Source organism: Thamnophis elegans, chromosome 2 (genome assembly GCF_009769535.1).
Source record: "Thamnophis elegans isolate rThaEle1 chromosome 2, rThaEle1.pri, whole genome shotgun sequence".
Taxonomy (NCBI): domain Eukaryota; kingdom Metazoa; phylum Chordata; class Lepidosauria; order Squamata; family Colubridae; genus Thamnophis; species Thamnophis elegans.
This window is the reverse complement of record NC_045542.1, coordinates 45,468,964-45,492,921: the sequence shown is the minus strand read 5'-3', so window position 1 is coordinate 45,492,921 and position 23,958 is coordinate 45,468,964. Positions and strand designations below refer to the sequence as shown.

Below are 23,958 nucleotides of genomic sequence, written 5' to 3'. Positions count from 1 at the left end.
GAGAGCCTCTGATCTGCGCACACCCACCGTCTGCCTGAGGTAGATGCATCAGGCGCAGTGGACATCCAGACGGTGCCAGAGACGCTCCCTTTCGTGGGAAGGGGCCAGACAAAAGTTAGGCAAAATGATCTCCTGTGCCCTGTGGAATGGAGTGTTCACTTTCGTGAGGAAGGTGGGGTCCAGACGAAGGACCTCCCTATCTTGATGGAATTGGCAGAGATTGTCCTTGGAGGGCGCCCAGTTCCGAAATATGTCTGACTGACGTGACTGTGACTAGGAAGGCCACCTTGAGGGAAGTAATCAAGGTGGACTGTTCGAAGGGGTTTCAAATGGGGCTCCCAACAGAGCCTGGAGGACAAGGGGCAGATCCCAGGTTGGAATCTATGTATAGGGGGAGGTCTGAGGTTTCTTCTTGCTGCCCCCTTCAAGAACAGTTCAATCAGAGGGAGGTGAGATAGGGTGGAGGGGCCCTCCCCCCCCCCGGGAACAGAGGACAAAGCCGCCACCTGGCGGCATAGGGTGTTGTGGGAGAGGCCACCGTCCAGACCCTTCTACAGAAACTTGAGAATGTGGGCCACCGAGGCATCAGTGGGGTTGAGACTTAGCGGGTTACACCACCTGACGAACGCCGACCAAGTGGAGTTGTAAATTCAAGTGGTCGACGGATGCCTGGAGGACTCAATGGTTGCTATGACCTTGGAGGACAGGTTAGCATTCCTTAGGAGTCGCCGCTCAAGTGCCAAGCAGTCAAGTGGAGCCACTGGGGCTCCGGGTGGATCAGGACCCCTTGGCACAGGATGATCTTCTCCCAAGGAATCCTCCATGGGGAGAATATTGATAGCTGGATGAGGTCCGCAAACCAGGGCCTCCTTGGCCAATAGGGGGCCAGCATGATGAAATGCGCCCTCCCCGTCACTATCTTCCTGAGGGTCCCCGGGATCAGGGGGATAGGGGGAAAGGCATAAAGGAGGCCTGGTGCCCATCTGCTCCTGAGGGCGTCCGTGCCCTCTGCGGTTCGGGTCTGGAATCGGGAGAAGAACTTCGGCAGTTGTGAGTTCGCTGGGGTAGCAAATAAGTCCACCCGCGGGGTGCCGAACCTTTGGCAGATCTTCTGGAATAACTCGGGTATGAGTTGCCACTCGCCGTTGTCGAGGGTTGCTTGGCTCAGCCAGTCTGCCTGATGGTTGGACGTGCCCGATATGTGTTCTGACACCAGTGATGACAAGTGTCTCTCTGCCCATGAACCGATCTTCAGGGCTTCCAGCCAGAGAGCCCAGGAATGACTACCCCCCTGACGGTTTATGTGGGCTTTCATGGCTATAATGTCTGTCAGGAGAAGTACATGACGTCCTACAATCAAGTCCCTGAAGTGTCGGAGGGCCAGGCGAGCTGCTTTCAGCTCCAGCCAATTGATGTTGTGGCGGAGATCTGAAGCTGTCCAATGACACTGCGCCAGCCTGGAATCCATCAAGGACCCCCAACCAAACAAACTCGTGTCTATTGTCACTGTTACTCTGTCCGGCTCCCAGAAGCTGCAACCCCGCCGAAGGGCTGGGGATAGCCACCACTGGAGGGACAGCCGGACGTCTGCTGGGAGACGGATAATTCGAAGGGAGTTGCTCATCTTCCTTTTCTGGAATGGGATTAGAGTCCACTGGAGGGCACGTAAGTGCAGGCGGGCCCAGGGAACTATCCCTATGCATGAGACTATCTTGCCAAGTAACTGAGACAAGGTCACGATGGAAACTGACCGACTTCTGCGAACCTTGATTGCCAGCTGGCGGAGACTGACCAGACAGTCCGGAGAAAGCTGGACTATCCCTGTCACTGAATCTATCACTGTCCCTAGGTGTAATATTCGTGTGGATAGAGGGAGGTGGCTTTTGGGGAAGTTGACGGAGAACCCCTGGGGCTGGAGACACTGGATGGTAAGGTAAAGGTCTCTGAGTGCCTGAGAATGTGACCCTGCCTGAACTAACACATTGTCCAGATAACATTGGAGTCTCACTGGGGTGGAGCGGAGGTGAGAAGCCAATGTCGCGAGGACCTTCGTGAAGGTATGAGGAGCTGAGGCCAGGCCGATGGGAAGGGCGCGGTATTGATAGTGGAGGTCCCCGTATGAGAACCTCAGATACCTGCGGTGGGCTGGCAAAATTGGAATGTGAAGGTAGGCCTCTATTAGGTCTACCAAGACCAAGTAACCCCCCCAACGGATCCCCTGAAGGATGGATCTGAGGGACATTTTGAAGCACCTGTAAACTAGATATTGGTTCAGGCGCTTGAGATCCAGAATTGCCTCCAGTCCCCCAAGCTCTTGGAACTACGAACAGGTTGGAGTAATGGCCCAACCCATGTTCCGTCGGTGGAAACCGCTTCCACTGCCTGAATGTCGAGAAGATGCTTTATAGCCAGATCCATTAGGCAGCGGCGCTCTGGGTCCCGGTAGGGAGGAACGTTCTGAAGAGCTGCGGGGGGGGTGGAGAGGAACCCTGCCGCAGACCGAGCCTGACGGTGGATCTGACCCAGGCATCCGTGGTGATCCTGTCCCACTGGTCCGCAAAGTGAGCCAGGTGGCCACCTATGAGAAGATATGGGTTGGAGTCATTTTCCCCTGCAGAAGGGCTGCCTAGACTGACCTTGGTACCTGCTACGGTCATGGTAAGACAGGCGTTGGAACTGTCTGAATGATCTAAGGAGTTGTATCTTTGTTGGTGATTGTGCTCGAGTGCTCTATAAGAGGGTCTCGATAGGGAGCATGATAAGAGTCTGCCTTTTTTGGCATTAGACGGAAGGACCTTCTTCTTATCCTTATTTTCTATTAAGATAGGATCTGGCGCTTCCCCAAAAAGATTAGCCCCTGTGTAAGTAGCCGCCGCCAAATTCCATTTGGTCTTGTTGTCCATCTGCCAACTGCGCAACCACAACAAGCATCGGGAAGTTACTGACATGGCTAGAGTGCTGAAGGCAAATTTAACAGCATCCAGGGTTGCATCAGCCGGGAATTGAGAGGTGGCTATAATTTTAGTTCTTGATGAAACCGCTCATCCTGGATCGGAATACAGTCCTGGAGTTGATGGAGCCACATAACGGTCATGCAGTTAAAGTAAGAGGCCGCCGCTGCCGATTTGATTGCCAAGGCAGAAGCGTTAAGTTCTTACGCAAGATAAGTTCCGCACGCTTGTCCTCTGGCTTCATCTTATCAGCCGCACCCCCAGAGACTACCGGGGAGGAGGCAACCAGAGCTGCTACTGGTATATCGATTGCCGGCAATTGCAGGGCCTGGGCAAAAGCCTGCTCCACATTGTAGAAGCGGCGATCGTTGCTGCCTGGATTGGAAAAGGTGGATGGATGGGCCCACTAGTTCTTTACTATCTCAAGGAACAGGGGGGGAGCAGGAATCTCCTCCTTGTTTGTGGCGGTGTTAGAAAACATAGCCAGATTGGTGTCCCTAGGCTGAGGGACTGTCGGATCCCCAGTTCCGATCTTAGTAGTTTTCCTGGCTTTGCGTAACAGAATTTTAAACATGGCTGGTGGAAAGAGACCCAGAAAGGCGGGGGGGAACTGGAGGAACTGAATCTCATCCTCTGAGAAGTCCATGTTGTAGTGGTTGTCCTCCCCCAAAATTGAACCTTTGCTGACCATGGAGGGGGATGGGGGCCTGGGATGCTGCTGCCTATGAACTCCTGGGGCTCTGCCAGGGTGAGGGGCCCTGTCTCTCTGGGACATGCTGGCGATGCCTCGTGAGATGGCCATAGAAATGAGTCGTCTTAATACTTTCAGGCAGGAGATTTAGGTCTTCAAGATCCTCCTGCGACGGGCCTGGTAATGGTGGATCCTGGGGGGCTAACCCTGCAGAGGTGGGGTATGACCTAGAAGGGCCCTCCAAGGGGTCTGCATCCCCACACCCAACGGCTCTGGGAGAGATAGAAGGGGAAGGGGAAACACCTTCCCTGGAATACCTATGGGATCTAGATGGGGAAACTAAAGGGAAGAAGGACTAAACCTCTAGGAGGAGAGCCCAAATGGGTGGATGAAGGCCTGATGGGGGACCTGGATCTGCTGGTCGAACAGGGTCTGGTGATTTGGGCCTGCTTTTCTGCTCTGGCTATGGTCTTCTCCAGAGCTCTCTGTCTCCTAAGTTCATCCCTTGTTGCTGCTCTGGAAGGGTGCTGAGCTGCCATAGATTTGGAGAGCGCAGCCCTGGTTCTGGGCCTATCTGTTAGTCTTCCTTGCCTTCGTTGGAGGCCTCTAATGGGGCCTGCGGAGGGTCAGATCTTTCTGCCATCGCAACACTCATGTGTCCAGATTCAAAGGCCACTGTAGGTTCCACCAGTGCCTGGGCCTGCGGGAGCTGCAAATCTGTATTCAGGTCAAAGTCCTGCCGGTCTTAAGGAACTTGAAGGCGGCCACGCGGTTCCTCGGGCGGTTTTCCACACTTGGCACAGCGTAAATGGCTGCTGGGGCCTCCAAAAGCGCTGCCGAGAAGTCTGGAACGATCGCAGCTTGCCTTTTAAGAGCCACAGCTCGTCCTTAATCACCTTGGCCCCCTCTGATCTGGGACAGTGCGCTGGGGAGGAACGGCGCACTGGGGAATCTTCATGTGCTCTCACAAGGCTCTCAGCACTGGAAAGAAAGCCGCAGAGTCTCTTTTTAAATCTTGCAGCTTGCAGCAAGCTCCTCACCCCTGCTGGCCCGGGGATCAGAGCAGGGCTCCTGGCCAGTGGAGTGGGAGGGCAATGCCCCAAAGGGCTCTCCCAAATCGCACAAAGCAGAAAGGACTACTCCTGGTATAATTTGGAATTTAGAGAAACCAATCAATCGAATCAAATAATCAATTATAATGAATTTATAAATGTTTCCTACCTAAGAGCCAAAACAACAGTGCTTGGACCAAAAGACTGAGAGGAAACTGAGAGCCAGTGGGAAAGGAGGAATATTAAAGAAACTTCCCTCAGTCTATGGACCAATCAGGCTGTGACAATACCCACACGTAACCCCTCCCTCGATTTTACTGGAAAAATGTTTTATTCAACAGTTTCAGTCTGTCCATGAGTCTGACACTATGGAGAGGGCCAGAAAGGAAACACAAGGCATTCTCTGAATCAGACTTTAATAGAGGAGACAATACCCAATACCGGGTCAGCAAGGAGATTGCTGCATATCAGAAATGTATGCTTTTCCAGATATAAGATGGAAGGTTTTTTTCAGGAGAAACATATTACTCATTCATTTACCTTCAATTTCAATATTTATTTATTTATTCGATAAAGGAAAGTCAGTCTGTATGTGCAAAGCGGGGGGATGTTCATGCGCGTATGCATGTATGTGAGTGAGAAACATATTTAGAATAGTCTTGGGAATTCCATTGAGCATACAATCAGGAGTGGGGTGAAGGTCCAAGATAGAAGCCAATACTTGCTCAGTGAAGAGTGGAATAGGCCTCACAATTTGCAGGAAATCAGACAGCAGTTAAATTAGGACATCATTCCGTGAGCTCCTGCACCTTTCCCTGTCACAAAAGCACAAATCACTTCCCCTCTCTTTTCTGACTGCATAGGGCTCCAGTGGCAATTACAGCAATTGCTAACCTGCGAGAGTAATGGCAATGAAGTCCTGAGAATACTTTGAGGCATCTCTCAAAACAATTTAAAGTTGGGTGATAAAGAAGCAAGCCAAGATCACATGACCATGACAGATCACACATTGAAAATCTCAATCATAAAAAGCAACCCTGTGATGCCATTCATATCAAGCTCTCCTCCAACTCAATGCCTCTTCTTATTTTGAAAAGCATAATACATGGGGAAAGTCTTAGTTGCTCTTTTAAAATTCAAGCTCGCCGTGAATGAATGTTAAAAATCCTGTTAGGGACATTTTCCTTTACAAATAAAAAATTATCATTAGAAGAAGTAAGGGGTCTTCAAATGATAGCAGGAGCATCATGCCATATTATTGTCAAGAAACCCATTAACGTGGACCAGTGTTATTCGTGTTCTACAGAGATGGAAATAACCACAAACAAGATAAAAAGACACTACTGAATTATTCACAGCTCTCTCCTCCGACTGAAGTGGGACCACTCAACTGTTTTCCCCATGTGGAAAACCAGTTCACAACATGATTTATAGACTCGGATGGGCAGCAAAGATGTTTATGCATCCTGAGCTTTTCAAGTGGAATACCCTCTTCAGCATGAAAATACTGAGGCTGAAAATACAGCTCTTTATGCCAATCACTTTAAACCAAATTTGTGAGAGAAAAGATGGAAATAAAAGATTAAGAACATCTTTTAACAAATGTAGGGAATTGCCGCAAGATTTCAAGGGAACAACTGTACAGGTACTATATTGTCACGGTTGAAATGGCTAACTGGATACGTAGAAGATGGAGGACCTATGTATCTATAATGCAGGTGTAAATATCTTCTGCCAATCAGAAGGACTGTACTATAATGTTTTGCCTGAACCTTTCAGTAAGCTTCTCTCCCAGCTTTCCTGGCAATTGAGTGCTGAGGGCTAGACAATCAAAAATCCTAGGAAGAGCTTTTAAAATTGGACTTGGGGATATACATTACATGTCTTCCCTAACATGCTTACCCCTTGCTGGATAAATAGGCTAAGTTCACAAACAGAGAGATTAAGTAGGAAAAAAAATATGAAAATATAGACAAAACATCAGGGGTAAAAACAACCTGCATATCAAACAGTTAATAAAAATCTGAAATGCTTGAATCTTGAACAGCAAAAAGGGACCAAAAAATAAAATACCTGGTTTCCATAAGCATTTTTCCAGATTTTCCATACGCGTGGAAAGCTAGAAAGAAAAAAAAAGTAAGGAGGGAAAAACACATTATCCCAATTGTTATTCAAACATGTGTTCAAAACATGGCCTGTATAAAATGAATATCGCTCACCAGAGGCCACTCAGAAGGGCAGGGTTTGCTAGTTTGGTTCCATCCCACCACCACGTTAGGGCTCCCTCCCTTCCTTGACATACCATTCACAAATCAGAAGCCACATGAAAACAAATTTGGAAGAAAGATTCAAAACAGGTTCTTCTTCCCTCCCCCTCCCCCCCTCCAACCCAATAGCACTAAGTAGGACTTACACATGGTAACCATTAAAAGAAGAAAGGCAGCACTGAAAATATGCGAGCCTTAAGAGAGATTGTGTGGCTAAAAGTTACTGCAGTGCAAAATTTCAGTGGGGTTCCTGATTTTATTTCTTCCTGCCCCACTGTAGCTGAACCACTTTGTGCCGCTGAGGGGAGGACCAAGATGGGTGCCCAGAAAGCCCTGACCGTATCCGTGATTCACCACCACACCAAAGGGATTTAACCGATATATTTTTTTATTCTTTTTTTGTTTCATACACTGATCGCTGCTTGCCACACAAAACAATCAGCATCCTTGAAATCGCTGCTGCTCTGGAAAGCTCAGCTTGCATTTTCAAAAGCCATTTGACTATGAGGGTAAGAGGAAAATTACCACCTCCAATTCTGAGAGAAAACCTTTTTAACTGGAACCATTACTAATGCCACATTCATGTGAAATGTTTACAAAGGGCAGCTGGCTTTCAACCTCACTTTGCAGAATGTACTTATTCTCTTGGGGAAATCTGTGTTGTTGGGTTTATTTAAAAAAAACAACCTAGTGCAGGAATGTAGCAGAAGAAGGATGAAGGCAAGAGAAAGCACCCGTCTCCACAACGGTAAAGGCCAAGGATAAAATCTCCTTAGAAATCAATTTCTCAATTGAAAAAGAATCACTGGTTTTCAATTAAAACAAGTAAGAATACAGAATACAACAAAGGCAGGCCCATTGATGAAAATGTCCTTGATGGCTCATCCTCAGTAAATCTGTGGGGAGGGAGGACAGAAAAGTCATTCAAATTTATCTCAAAAGAGAATTTTGACGCAAAGCCCAGTTTAGCAGAGGGTGGCAAATTGGCTGGCCATCACAGACCTAGATGCTCGGTTACGCTTTCACTTTTCATCTGCTATCGTGTTCCAGTTCTACAAATTTCAGTCTCAACGACAGGCTTTCCAAGCAAAGTACTTGTGAATATCAGTTTCCTATGTTCTTGTTTGCTTTAAAAATGTTTGCGGACCTATACAGTTAAGTACAAAGCAGACTTACTTCCCTGGCTCCAATATAGAATAGCCAGAGAAAAATTAGTCCCAAGGGCAAACTTGTAAGTGAAGCCTTAAGATAAATTTTAATGATTTGTTTCCTCAGATTATTGGGGGATGGGGGGGCTCATATTGCAAACATTTTAGATTCTTTCTTTCTCTGGCTTTATAAAAGTCTAAACATACAATCCAGAAGGGATTAGCAACTACGTTGATCTGAGAATCTTATCTTCACGTGCTTTTATGGAAGAAAGTTAAAAGAGCCAAAATAACCAAATGCTGGCAGGGAAAGAAGTTTGCCCAAATCTCCCTGTCTCTCTCCAAAAAAGACAAACAAAAAAAAAACCTGACAGAGGGAGTCATTCATTTAATATTCAATGTAGAGAAGCTTTAGAAAGGCGATTAGGAAATTTGGAGAGTAATACTAACAGTTTTGAGTAAGTCACATACTCAGAGGTAGTTCATACATTATCTGATTATGGAAATTGTTGCTTGCATGGGTGGTCAATTTGCATGCTCAGTATAACTTCATGGGAGGTCTTTCCAGAAGATCACAGTAGCTACTTGAATTAAATGGGTGTGCTGGAAATGAGAAATCTGGGTTTTATTCTTCGTGGAAGTAGCCACTGGGATTGTCTATAAGAATGTTCTCTAGCATTCAATTGTTCACATGAAGAAAAAAAAAGCTGCTTGTGAGCAGTTATTTAAACATGTAAGCCAGACCATATAGCCTCCCACTGATGTTTAGGAATAAATGCCTGCTTTTGTCACTAGAAAAGGAAGAACCTACTTGACCAAATCTTTAGAAATAACCCAGCTGTAAATACAAGTTAATAAACCAAATTCATTCATCTATGTGTGCTCAAGATTATCATCATTTCGGATTTTCATTGGGCATCTCGTAAGTGTCAGAAGAAAACCAACTGATTAGGCAATAGCATGAGAAATAGCAACCTTTCAGAAGAGAATTTGGAGTTTCTGGACTAAAGTTAACTGGAAAAGTGGATAGAATTAAACAGAAGGGTTCTTCTGTCAGAAACTGGAAATGACTAAGGGGATTAATGTTCTAGGACAGAGGTGGGGTACTATGGCCCTTTTGTGATTTGTGGACTTCAACTCCCAGAATTCCTAAACCAGCTCAGAATTCCGGGAGTTGAAGTCCACAAGTCATAAAAGGGTCATAGTTCCACGTACCTGTTCTAGGATGCAAGTTATCCCTATTGGTTAGCAAGTGATCATTAGAATCAAGATTCAACACTAGGGATGATATCCTTTAGGTCATGGGTGTCAAACGCCCAGTGTCACATTGCCGTCACGTGATGTTTTTCTCATTTATGGAGCTGGGGTGGACGTGGCCTGTGCATGATGCATCTGGCCCGCGGACTGCCAGTTTGACACCTCTGCGTATTGGGCTACCACTCAGACCATCCCGAGCCACTATAACCATAATAGCACATTTTGGTTACTGATGGTTGGTAAGGACTATAGTCCAACCTCTTAAAAGGTATCAAGTTGGAAGAGGCTGTCCTTTAGTTTATGCAGCTGTGGACACATTGTATTTATATCACACCTTTCCTCTGAAAGTTCAAGTTAGGATATATGAGGGTCTCTCTCATTATATCTCCATAGCAACAATCTTATATAGTACACTAGCTGGATACCCATGCTTTGCTATGAAACTATGTGATTGGGATTGATAATTAATGAGTAGTTACAATTGGGCTTGATACATTGACACTTAAAACTTGAAAATCAGTGTAGAATGTATAACTCCTTAGCATCAGAGCATGTTAATATAAGGCAATTGGCAGTTGGAACAGAGTTCCATTCGTGTGGAGGGGAAGTAGAATATCTAGCTCCTTAACATCGACACATGTTAATATAATACTGTATAAGAAATACTGATGATCTGATGCTCATTTCAAAAAAAATCCTTTCTTAGCGAGCACCTAGAAGCCAACAGGAACATGCGTGCCACATTTCAAGTTTGTAGGCTTTACAGTTCTGGAGATTTCGTGATGAGTGTATATATATATCTGGCTGAAAAACCAGGGGATGACCCAAAGTACCCAAAGAAACTCCATAACCAGGTGGAGATAGATTTCAATCAAGTTCACACCCAAAGTTTAAGTTTGTCAGATATATTGGGGAGGAAAATACTAAGCTTTCATCACTAAATATGTTTATCTATCCCAAATGTAACTTTATGCCTTCATACTTCTTTATTGCTTTTTAACAATTTCAGTCATGCTGAATTCTATAGTCATTGTTAATATTGGTTCCAGGTAAATAATAGTTTTATGTAATTTTTTAAAACTGCTGAAACTGCTAGTCAGCTGTACCCCAAGTTACATATATAAATAAAAGTAAATAAAATACCTTCCAAATCTCCCAACACCTACTTATAACATATAATCTAAACACTTTCAATCAAAGTAAAATATATTCATTATAGATATTCTTCACAAGTGAGCCCAACTTTTCCATTGCCTAAGCAAGACCAGTGTTTTACAAACTTCCTTGCCTCAGCTGTTAAGTGAATCATTGCAGTTATTAAGGTAGTAACGTCTGTTAAGTGAATCTGGTTTCCCCAATGACTGTGCTTGTCAGAAGGTTGCAAAGTGTGATCTCATGATCCCCGGGACACTGCAAATGTCATAAAGACATGCCAGTTGCCAAGCATCCAAATTTTGATCATGTAACCATGGGGATGCTACAACAGTTGTGTGAAAAATAGTCATATCACTTTTTTCAATGATGTTATAACTTCAAACAATCACTAAATGAGTGATTGTAAGTTAAGGACTAACTGTATCACTATGTGTTAGATATTATACATATTTATACCTTGCCTGTTTTACTTCATGCACCTTTAAGGCAATGTACCCAAAGCAGTGTGCCTATCTTTTTCCACTGAGGTGCTAACCAGTCTGTTTAAATTCAAATAGCCAAAATGAGAAAAGTATAAAGCAAGGTCCAAATCTGTGTTTAAATAAATGACCCTTTTAATTTTGTTCAAGATGTTAAATTCCAGTTTTGCTGTACCATTTAGAAGAGCAACTAGAACTGCAACACAGGGAGCCCCGTTTCTTGAAATGGAGTTGTCTTTGAACTTGGCAGTGTTTGAGGAATTGTTAAGCAAATGGTGTTCTCTATCTCCAGAATTTTGATGGTGTACAAGGTTATTTCTATATCTGCAAGAACTATTCCAGAGTATCAATCAAATCTTTGTTCTGCTCACAGACCAGCATAATTTTAGAGTCAGGACATGCTGGTGTTCACATATACAGGAGAACCTGGAGTCACAAAGATAAATTGAGGTTGGACACTTTGGGTATTACTTCTGCATCTATGCCTAGAAAATACACAGGCAACGCTAAAGGATAAGTTATTTTAAATTATCCTTTCATAGCTCCACAATGGTTTAAAAATAAATATAAAGCGCACCGTTCTTAGTTTCTAACAGACAAACACTACTGATTTGTTGGACTCATAACAAATGTTCCTTCACCCTTGCACCCCCTTCCAAATAATGTTTAGAGGTGTTTTGTTTATTCCTATTGTTTCTTGGCTGCTTTGGCTCTTGTAGCCAAAGCTTTGAATGTTCTTCCGGAAGACATAGCTTAAATTAAGTTAATTTGTAAACCATTCATGCATCCTTCAAAGCTGCCAAAGCCTCCCACAGAATCAGCTTAGGTTCTGCCAGGATCGCTTGCAGCTGGACCGGTGTAGAAGAAAGGCAACGACAAAGGCTGCTGTGTGTAGTTGCTCAACCTTGATGCATCAGGACGACTCTAGCAGTAAAGTCTTCCCTTGGGCTAAGGATGCCTTTTTCCCAGGCATTCTCCCCACTTTGGCTGATGGCATCTCTCCCAGGGCAAAGGCAGGCAAAAAAAAGAGGGGGGGAAGCTATTTCTTTCCGCACCAATGTTTATGTGCCAGAAAGTTTGGAAGCATTTACTGACCCTTCTGTGTTTCTAAGCTGCTTAGTTTTAGAAAGTGAAGGGAACCTCTTATTCCTGGCAGACAACCCAAGGTAAACAGGACTTAATGTATTCAGTCAAAAGGGGAAGCGTATAAAGACTTATTGTGACACAGAAGGGGAAATCAATGATTATGGGCATTTGGTGTTAAGGAGGAAGAGCTACATTTGATCCCCCTCTTCCTCTCCCTCAAGAAAAAAAGAGTTATAATTAAGCATATATTTTGCCGTTAAGGTTTAACCTTCAAGACCACAGGTCTTGTTGGTTTTTTTCTTTTTTCCTTGCTGCCAATGGACATATTTTGCAATGCTTACACTGTGCAGCTAAATGAGGTAGCCTCGGGCAACGGAGGAACTGGGGGTAGCCGTCTTTCAGCAGTCACTAAGGAGACTGCACACTGCTTTAAATCCTCTTTTCAGCAGAGAAACCAGCCAATTGCCCACTCTGACTCCCCAAGAGGCACCTCAGGAAACACATGATGGGGTTACAGCTGTGGGAGGCCAGAAAACAGCATATCCTGTCATGAGAATCTTTCACCTCTGCCACCCCCAGGGACAAACTTCACCTTCTGCAATGAGCAAACTTTAAATGGGTAAAGGCATTCGCCCTGCTGGAGCAGCCGCCTAAGAGAAAGTTCGGGAGAGAATATCCCAGCCCTGATCATGACTTGTTTTCCAGCAAAGAGAATGCATACCAAGCAGAAATGTTTGAATCCTCAAGGCCTGGCCACGTATCTGCTCTGCTGTGCTCTGCTCCGCCGTTCCACCCACTCACCCACCCTTCAATCTTTGGGAATCAGAGGAGAGGTCAAAAATAGATGGTGATCCTGGTGCCAAGACAGAACAGCAAACTAAGAGGAAGAGGACTGCTGGTTCTTGCCAAAAAACCACACACATGAATCTTGCAGATGTTTCAGTGTTCTTGGCTGCTTGAAACTTGGAACACTGTTTTCCCTTAACCTCCCCCTTAAGCTGCCATAAGCACACACTCCAAAGAAGACCATACTAGGGTCTCTACTGGCAGAACCCAACATCCTCAACACCATGCTGAGCAGGGGATGTGGGTGGGTTTGAGCAAAGACCAACACTGTAGAGCAGACATGAAGAACGGGTTCAGACCCTTCCCTTCTTTTTTAATCCACTGAATTGAAGCATTCTAAATTGTCTCTGAAGAATTAAATCAGTACACTAAGAATGTTTGCTATATATAAAGGAGAAGAGAACTATTTGGTGGGATAGGGAAGGGGCACATTTTATATACTGGGAATAATTCAGCCATGCTAATATGAAGTTGTAAATTAGGAAAGGGGAAGAAAACCACCCTCAAGTTGAGCATGCTCACCTAGTCCAGGATAAGTCCTGCGTTTGCTGAGATTGGCTGATTTCACTAAGAACATACAGGATTGATGAGTCATCCAGGAGCAGAAAATAAGCAGCAGGGCTCCCAGAAAGATGCCACACTACAATAGGAAGGGGAAATAGTATAAATACTAGACGAATCATCATCATCTCCTCCCGCAAAACAGTTCTTTTATGTATTCTTACTGCCATTCCATGTTACCTAAAAGATGTCAGATTTTTATTTGCAAGGACACACTGGCCCTTTAAAGGTGATTCCCTTGCTTCTGAGCAACAACCAGCCAAAATGGGATGTATGAATTTTCTTTTTCTTTCTTTCTTTCTTTCTTTTTCTTTCTTTCTTTCTCTTTCTCTTTTCTTCCTTCACTCCCTCTCCCTCAGTAGTGAAATTCAAAATTCTTTTAATACCGGTTCTGTGAATGTGGCTTGGTGGGCGTGGCAGGGGAAGGATACTGCAATATCCCCATTCCCTCCCCACTCTGGGACCAGCCAGAGGTGGCATTTGCTGGTTCTCCGAACTACTCAAAATGTCCTCTACCGGTTCTCCAGAACTGGTCAGAACCTGCTGAATTTCATCCCTCCCTCTCCCTCTCTCTCACACACACACACTTATAGCAAAGACATAGAGCAGCCACCTATTTACTAAATGGTTCAGTTGCAATACCTCCTTACTACGAAAGAGAAGCCAAAGCAATTTATGGAAGAGAAAAACCTTCCTGCCCTGCTGTTGTGACAGGTTTTGGGCTTATTCCAGAATGGTGATCTGTCTTTAGCTACTACCAGATTCATGTTAAACAAGTTAGCATGCTGTTGATCCAGGGGTTTGAACTCCTCTGCACAAGTGAAACTGGCTCTTCTATCCACTTACAGCATAAACATAAATTACCCTGTTAGCTACCTGTCCTGAAAGCATTGTGCTGGTTTGCTCTCTGGACACATTTGCAGAGGAAGTGGAAGGAGTTTGGGGGGGGAAGAGTGGGGGGAGAACCTGAATGGCTGAACATTTATGAAAACAATGCATGACACTGGACAGGAACAAGTGGTGCTACATTTTAATCACAGCTGCTATTTGTTCTGTTTTAATCAAAGGAGTTGCAGCTTTTGAAGCTTCTGGCAACTGTATGCATAACAAACCAATGACCTATTCTAAGGACCCTTTAAATCCAAAGGGCTGTAAAAGCCTTTTTCTCCAAGGGAAGGTTTATTGACATCAGTTAGTAGCTCCAGTATTGAAACAACCAAAGTCTTCTAAATGTTCCTTAAAGAAACTACCCGGGGAACATTCCCCACCTCCCATCCCAACACACAAAATGAAGATTATCACAGATATAGTAAAATAGGACCTCTTCATAGAAAAGGCTACATTAATGCAATCTTACTGGGCAAAAGTTGTAAAGGAATTAGCATTCTACTACCGTCATCTTCCACCACACTATTCACCCAAGCAAAGATCACAGCATCTATTATCAGCATCTGGTAACAAGTGTTGCCATACATTTGGAAAGCATCTGTGACCAGATGTTCGTGTGCATAACCACATATCACTGGTGGTATTTTTTATAACCACAAGCACTTAATTACTAACAGCAGTCCACCTCCTGTTAAGTCCAACCCAGGAAAATCAACTATGCCCGTGAATAGATGGACTCCTTGTTTAATATCCTTGTTTAATATCAGTGGCCTAAAACAGAGGCATGAGGGGCTCTTTGCTGCAGCAGCAATATCAGAATTGGAAGCATACAGGAAGATGAAGAAGAGTTGATAGCAAACAAGGCAGTGCCACGTAGAGATATTCTGCAACTTCAACAGGTATAACCCCCTTCCAATGTCCCTGTTACCTTACACAATAACTCTTTCAACATCCCCACACACTTTCTCTAGGATTATCTAATTTTCATGTTTACATTTGTAGTTGCAGAACAAGCCCTGTTAAACATAACAGCATTTTCTGAAATTATATGTAAGATTGCACTGGCATTAATTTTATATTGCAAGAACTTCTTAAGGAAAGACAACAGCAAAAGTTGAATGGGATATGGGTATCCTAGAGCATTCAGATCATTCTGGAAATTTTCATCTCCTTTCCCTATAAAGAATGCATAAAATCAATGGATGCTTGAAGGTGTTGGAAGAAATGTCCTTCTGGGTTCAGCTCCAAGTGGAGGAAAAAGACACTGGAAACATGGAGGCTGCTTGGAAAGATGGTTTTACTCCCATCATCATGAAGTGCTTCGAGAGGCTCATCATGAGGCACATAAAGACCCTGTTGCCCATAACATTGGATCCACTGTAGTTTGCCTACGGCTCAAATCGCTCCACCGACAACACCATCTCCACTACACTCCATCTAGCCCTCACTCACTTAGAAAACAAAGACTCATACATACGAATGCTGTTCATAGACTTTAGTTCAGCATTCAACAATATCATTCCTCAACACCTGATGAGGAAGCTGACCCTGTTGGGCCTGAGCACCTCCCTCTGTAACTGGATCCTGAACTTTTTGACTGGAAGACAGCATACAGTCCGGATTGCAAACAATACTTCTAATACCACTATACTGAGCACTGGAGCCCCTCAGGGCTGTGTGCTCAATCCTCTGCTGTTTTCCCTGCCGATGCACGACTGTGTAGCAATGCACAGTTCGAATCACATCATAAAGTTCGCTGATGACACGACCGTGGTGGGTCTTATCAGCAAGAACGATGAGACAGCATATAGAGAGGAGGTGGAGAAGTTAATGAACTGGTGTAAAGCCAACAACCTATCTCTGAATGTAGACAAAACAAGAGATGGTTGTTGACTTCAGGAGGACACAACACGACCGCTCCCCGCTGAATATCAATGGCTCCTCTGTGGAGATCGTAGAGAGCACCAAATTCCTTGGTGTTCACCTGGCGGAGAATCTCACCTGGTCCCTCAACACCGGTTCCATAACAAGGAAGGCCCAGGAGCATCTTTACTTTCTTAGGAAAGAGGAAGGCACAGCTTCCACCACACATTCTCACAACCTTCTACAGAGGGACCATCGAGAGCACCCTGAGCAGCTGCATCAGTTTGTGTATTTTTTGTATATTTAGCTTTTGTATTTTTTTTTAGCTTGTGTATTTTTTCTCCCTTTAAGTTCTTAGATTTAGACCTATATGTAGCTCTGTGTCCTGTTTTGTCTGATGTAGCACCTTGGTCCTGGGGAAACGTTGTTTCATTTCACGGTGTACTGTACTGTATATTGTTGACATGACAATAAAACTTGACTTGACCTCAAACCATGTGGTCCTGTCCACCATTAAAACCATCTTTCCAAGCAGCTTCCATGTTTCCAGTGTTTTTTTCCCCACTGAACCCAGAAGGACATTTCTTCCAACAAAAGATAGGTATCTTACAAGGAAACATGGTCTAAGCTAACAGTTGTTTGCAGGATATAATCCATATTCAACAAACAGCAGATATCAAGGATGATAAGCATCTAGGAATCAGGCGCTAGTCTATCTTCTATCTTAGTTTATCAATAGTTTATTTTGATGGTTAAGGCACCAGGCCAGAAAGTAGGGGACACTGAATTCTAGGGCCACCTTACCCATGAAAGCCAGCTGGGCCAGTCCCTGTCTCTCAGCCCAATCCAGCTCACAGTTGTTGTTGTGGGGAAAACAGAAGGAGGAAGGAGTGTTGGATGTGTCTGTTGCCTTGACTTCTTTTAAAAATAATAAAGGAAGGATACAAAAAAATACAAAAAAATATCTAAATTAACCCAAAGTTAAAGCTGACAATAGCAGGCCGTTTGATGTACAAATTTGATCAAATAACTATGTTCATTTTTTACTATCTATTCCATCAAGAAATACCTTGATGTAGAGCTATAACTGCATCATGGTGCCATCTGTTAGCAGACCTAGTTAAATGACTCAAGTGTTTTGCTTTGCTTCATGTTAATGCCATCTGTTGGGAAAAAGATGGAACTAACCAACAGCTAACATCTTGATTGGTTGAAATTGTCTGATAATAACAATTTTAACTATTTGCAACAATTGTTTTCCAATCTTTTAAAGGTTTTTTTGGTAAAAAACCAATGTCAGGCTACCTATTTTCTTAGCAACTTAAAAAATGAAGTCAACAAGTTTAGCTTCTTTCTTGAAGCCTGTATTGTAAGACTATATATTTATCAGGACTAAAAACAATATAAGATATTTGTGGCACAAAATTGTAATAGACCACCATTATACACAAGGAATATTAACCCGAATGAAAATGATAATGTCAGAATGAGGAGTATGGGTCAATCATATACATACATGATTAGGTGATAGGGGGAAATAGTAATGTCAGGGGGTCAGGATAAAATGCAGAAGCTGCAGATAGAGTTAATAACTTACTTAAATTGAAATTCACAAAACTATTGCGGGGGTCTGACATAAAAACATTCTTGCATTGCTGATATGTGGGATGTGACAAGGATCTTCTTTTCTCTCTGTTCAGTCTTTGTGTAATAAACACAAATCATGAACCAGACCTTGGTTGAGCCTGAAAAAACTAAGCAGACTTAGTCAGTAACTAAGACTAGACTGAGAAGTCAAGCAAGACCCCAGAAGAAGGGAATGGCAAACTTTCATTAATGTTGCCAAGAGAATAACATGGCTGTACATTTCAGAACAAGCTGATATTTAGTAGGAATTATTAACTAGATAGTCGTTATCTATATTGTAGTGATTATTAACTAGCTAAGCAGTAGCATCTATCTGACCTTGGCTGTTTTTGAAAAGTAAAGCAAGGTTGGACCTGATGGAGCTTGGATAGAAAATCCCAAGGTTTTGGGCTAGATTGGGAAATATATATATAAAAAAAAGCTCAGAAGAATTCAGAATCTTTACAGAATAACAAAGGGCTCTCAGAGCTCTTCTAATCCAAAGATTAAGAAGACCCTATGCCCAGGATGGCGAACCTATGGCACAGGTGCCACAGGTGGTACCCGGAGCCATTTGTCAGGGCACGCAAGGCGTTGCCCTGTCAGCTGGCCAGCGTGCATTCGCGCGATGGCCAGCTGACTTCAGTGGGTTTTTTAGGCCATTTTTTGCCCTCCCCAGGCCCCAGAGGCTTTATAGGAGCCTGGGAAGGGCGAAAACAGCCTCCCCCCGCCTGCCCGAAAGCCCTCAGGAGGCTTCAGAAGCTTCCCTGAAGCCTCTGGAGCACAAAAAACAGGCCCTACGGGCAAACCAGAACTTCAGGAACTGATTTCTAGTTTGCTTGTAGGGCCATTTTTTGCCCTCCAGAGCCTTCAGGGAAGTTCCTGAAGCCTATGGAGGGCCTTTGGTGGGGCGGGGGAGGCTGTTCTTGCCTTCCCAGGCTCCTATAAAGCCTGGGGAGGGCAAAAAAAGCATGCAAAAAATGGGGGGAGTGCTGGTCATGCGTGCATGCACGCTGGGATTGCACATTGCATTATGGGTGTGGCACACCCATGTACGACCCCCCCTGCGCTCCCCCCGCTTTTGGCATGCGAGCCAAAAAAGGTTTGCCATCACTGCCCTATGCCATTCCAGACAAGTGGCTGACTTTTCTTAAAAGCCTCCAGTGGTGGAGCAGCCACAATTTCTGAAGGCAAGCCATTCCAGTGGTTAATGGTTCTCATTGTTAGGAAATTTCTCTTTAGTTCTAGGTTGCTTCTCTCCTTGGTTAGTTCCCACCCATTGTTTCTTGTCTTGCCTCCTGGTACTTTGGAAAATAGATTGACTTTGTCTTCTTTGTGGCAGCCCCTCAAATATTGGAACGCTGCTATTATGTCATCCCAGTCCTTCTTTTCACTCGACTAGACAAACCCAATTCCTGCAACCGTTCTTCGTATGTTTTAATCTCCAGCCCCTTAATCATCTTTGTTGCTCCTTTGTACACCTTGCCAGAGTCTCTAGATCTTTTTTATAATATGGTAGCCAAAACTGGATGCAGTATTCTTTGGTCTTACTAAGGCTTTATAAAGTGGTACTAATACTTCATGTGGTCTTGATTCTACCCCTCTGTTAATGCACCTAGGACTGCTTTGGCTTTTTTGGCTGCTGCCGCATATTCATCGTTCATATCTAAGTGATTGTGCACTAGGGCTCCAAGATCCTTCCCACAGTTGCTGCTATTGAGCCAGGTTTCATCTAATCCATACATGTATGCTTGTTTTTTTTCTTGCCTAAGTGTAAACATGTACTTTTTTTACATTGAATTTCATTTTGTTAGATAGGAGCCAAATCTATAGAGTTCAAGTCTATAGAGTTCCATCTGGATCTTAAGCTTATCTTCTGGGGTGTTGGCTATTCCTGCCAGTTTAGTATCGTCCGCAAATTTGATTATTTCCCCTTCTATTCCCTCATCTAAATCGTTTGTGAGGATGTTGAAGAGTACTAGGCCTAAATTGGAACTTTGGGGTACCCCACTGCTTACTTCCTTTCATGTAGATATAGTTCCATTGAGGACTACACATTGAGTGTGATTTGTCAGTTAGATCAACAGATATATAGTGAACTATTCTGAGTTTTCCTATTATCTTCATTTATATGGCATGTAATGTAATGCACAATATGTTGAGAAACCTTGCATTGAACAATGTGACAGAGTTGGAAACTCCAGATGACATGCTATGGGATAGTAATTGAAGAATGCAGCACTGGTGTAAACTATTTACCTCATGTCCTATTTACAGACTATTCCTTGGCATTTGGCTAACACAATGGAAAGTAATATTCTGGACTAAATAAATCTTTTATAAAAGCCACTAGAGGCCTTTGTAAGTTTATCTCCTAGGGGAGCAATGATAAAATGACACCCTTGAAATGTATTGGGCTACAGCTTCTATTATCTCCAATGTTATATCTAATGGTTGCAATGGCTGGGAATTTCAGAATTAAATTCCAACACATTTAGAGGGTGCCTTCACTTCTGTGTATGTCAGTGTTTCTCAACGTTAGCCACTTTCAGATATGTGGACTTCAGCTCCAAGAATTTTCCAGCCAGCCATGGTGTATGTGATGCACTTATAATATAGTCCATATTAAGCAAAAAAGAGTGTACATTTTTCTTAATCACTGAAAAAAAACATATTCCAGGGCTCTTTATTCTCTAAAGCCACGTAATGCAAACTTTATCTTTTGTGTGTGCCTTCAAGTCAATCCTGACATCTTCCTGGAAACATCCCTGCAGTTTTCTTGGCAAGATTTCAGTAGGAATTTGCCACTGCCTTCTTCCTAGGTCTACAGAGTGTGAGACTGGCACAAGGTCATCCAGCTGGTTTGGATCTTAAAGTGGGAGTAGAGTAAGGTGGGACTACAATTCAAAGTCTCCTGGTTACTAGCCTGATGCCTTAACCACTACACCAAAATGGCTCCTAAGAAATGTATCTGGAACTTAAGACACGTAGGTGATTTCTTAATATGAAACAACCTGACATATGTTTCTAAAATCTGCTTTACATTGGATTCCACAATCTGAAATCCTCTCAACATCCAGGAAAGTAATACATGGCAATGTTGAGAGGGAAGGAAAAAAAGGGAAAAAAAGATTTATATGATTCTCATATAGATATGTTTACTTTTAATGATGAACAAAAATACTTTGTCATTTTTCAATTTATAAAAACATAAAGCTTAATCCCAAATTTTATATTTTTGTACCTGTCAGGCAAGTCACACAGATGGGCAGGTGTTTAAGCACCAGGTTATAACAAACATGACCAGACGATATAAGAGGAAACATTAAAGAATTAATAAACCTTGGAATTCATGTATCAAGAGAACTCTTACTTTTACATACTATCCTTTTTATAATAATGCAGGATAGATATTCTAAAAACAGTCAATATAACTTGATTTAAAAAGAATACGAAGTAAGAATAAAAAGATGAAACACAAACCTTGAGCAATATAACAAGCAAGCCATTCTACTGCTCCTAAGGTGAATATTCAACCTGTATATTTTATATAATAACCATTAATGCAAGATAACACTAAGCAGTTTGGAAGTGGCTTAAAATATTTTTGCCCCAAAAATAGAATTAATCCCTGACCAAGAGAAAAGGAATAATGTCAGTTTCAATGTACAAAATTGGAACCATGCAAATATGCAGAACATCTGACACACATGGAGAAATATGTCCCTCAGACTTAGTGCTGATACCTGGCTTAGTGCCTGGTTTGGTCCCTGCAGTTTTCTTGGCAAAAATTAATGAAGTGTGTTGTCATTGCTTCTTTCGTAGGACTGAGAGGTAAAGACTGACCCAAGGTCAGCCAGCTGGCTTTGTGCCTCAGAGTTTCTAACCTGGTGCCTTAACCACTATATACCAAACTGGCTCTTTAGAATTAATAGTTACGGGATACATTTAAAAGTGAAGGCAAGTAATAAAAGGGCATAAAGCTTAGCATAAAAGAAAAAAGGGCAAAAGGTGACCGTAACGACCACTTTTAAATGGGCAAGAACCAACGCCATCTTTAAACTGACAAAAAAATTAATACACAAATTTCAATTTCTACTCTCAAAACCACACTATAGGGCACTGCACACCAGAACAACTAGACACAAGAACAGTTTTCTTCCTGAACGCCATCACTCTGCCAAACAAATAATTTCCACAACACTGTCAATAATTTACTAAGACTGTATTACTATTATTATTCTCTTCCTTCCTAGTATCTTATCTCTCCTCACTTATGACTATAACCATGTTGCTTGTATCTTTCAATTTATATTGTTTCTATTTGTTTCCTAGTACGATTTGATAGCTTATTAGTAACCTTGACTATCACTAAGTGTTTTTATTCTTGATGAATGTATTTTTATTCTCCTTATGTACACTGAGAGCATGTGCACCAAAGACAAATTCCTTATGTATCCAATCACACTTGGCCAATAAAGAATTCTATAAAAAGAGCAGTGTTAATTTCTCTTCCTCTGGGCTTCCCATGGTCCATCCACTAACTGAATACAACACTCTATGGCACTGAACACCAAGACAACTAGACACAAGAACAGTTTTTTCACGAACGTCATCACTCTGCTAAACAAATAATTCCCTCACCACAGTCAAACTATTCACTAAGGTTGCATTACTATTACTATTAGTCTTTTCATGGTTCCTATCACCCATCTCTTCCCACTTATGACTGCAGGACTGTAACTTTGTTGCTTATATCCTTACCATTTATACTGATATTGTTTCCTGATTGCTTATTTGTACCCTACGACTATCATTAAGTGCTGTACCTTATGATTCTTGACGAGTGTATCTTGTCTTTTTATGTACCCTGAGAGCATATGCATCAAAGACAAATTCCTTGTGTGTCCAATCACATTTGGCTAATAAAGATTGAATTGAATTCTATTCTATTCAATATACTAGGAGCAACTTTTCTAACACAAATATGCGCAGGAAAGGTAAGGAAGTTACTGAAAAGTCTACCTTGCCACACACACCGACGAAGCCGGGACCGGGTGAGGTGGCTGGAGGGGAAACCCGGACAGGCAGGAGGTCCTGTCATTCCCGCCATTAACCCTTTAAACCAGGGAAGGGACCCACGCGCAAAAAACAGACTGACCTGTCGGAAACAGAAGGGCATCGTCAGCACGCTGACCCCTACGATGCTGTTTACAATGTTCATGATCAGGCCCCAGTTGGAGCCCGAAGGACCTAAGGAAGCCATCGCCGAAAGATAAAAAGGGAGGCGAGGGAAAGCCCCCGGCAGGTTTAAACGGGGAAGGGAGCCTGGGAAGAGGGAGGAAGGCAAGGACGGCTCTCCACGGCCGGCACGGAGCGCCACAGACTACGGCGGGGGTCAGCGGGCCGCTGCCAGCACCGGCCTCCCACCAAAACAAACTCTCCTCCTGCAAGCCGGCTCCAACCGCACACGTCGCACGCACTTCCTCATTTCCCTGCTCTGTTGGCGCTTCCGGGATGCAAAACCACAGAGGGGGAGCTTGCCTAGAGCGGCACGGCTGGAACAAGCGGCGGAGGACTGAAGCCGAGGGGGGGGGGAGAGAAGCGAAGTTGCTATAACAACGCCTCGTGACGCCGGCAGTCGCCGCCTACTAGGCCGCGGCGGAGAGGGAGGGGCGCTTCCCTTTGCTGCTGCTGGTCCTAGCGGTGGTAGGGAGAACTGACTTCACTCCGCGTGGGTCGCCGGGGAATACCAAGGCGAAGGCGAACGGTTCCACGTAGGTGGCAGGAACTTCTCTCGAATTTGGTTTGAATAACGGCGCCTAGTTTCGAGCCACGGTGAATTTCTACATCAGACGGTCACGTATGGAAGATGAATGCGGCAGGAGAACCCATCTGCTGCTGATAGAGAAGCAGCAAGGGCTCACCCAACGACCACTAATGACTAAAGTGACTAAAGCCTTGAACAAAAGACACACAAGCACTCAATGACCACCAAAGGCTTGAACAAAAGTTACACAAGCTAGTCCTGGACATTGTGGACAATCACAATCGAGTCCAAAATTTCTCTTGCTAAGTGAAACATCTG

At 43.7% G+C, this 23,958-nt stretch overlaps 1 protein-coding gene across 1 annotated transcript in view; it reads right to left on the bottom strand.

Annotated features, from left to right (window-relative positions):
• Positions 1-23,404, bottom strand: part of SLC38A10 (solute carrier family 38 member 10) — a 94,900-nt gene extending 71,496 nt beyond the window's left edge. Inside the window, exons 1-3 of the mRNA XM_032209236.1 lie at positions 23,032-23,404; positions 13,455-13,572; positions 6,768-6,813 (exon numbers count right to left, since the gene is read on the bottom strand). Coding sequence (XP_032065127.1) covers positions 6,768-6,813; positions 13,455-13,572; positions 23,032-23,136 — 269 coding nt within the window. The 5' untranslated portion in view covers positions 23,137-23,404. The remainder of the gene's footprint in view (positions 1-6,767; positions 6,814-13,454; positions 13,573-23,031) is intronic.
• Positions 23,405-23,958: the final 554 nt, after the last annotated feature.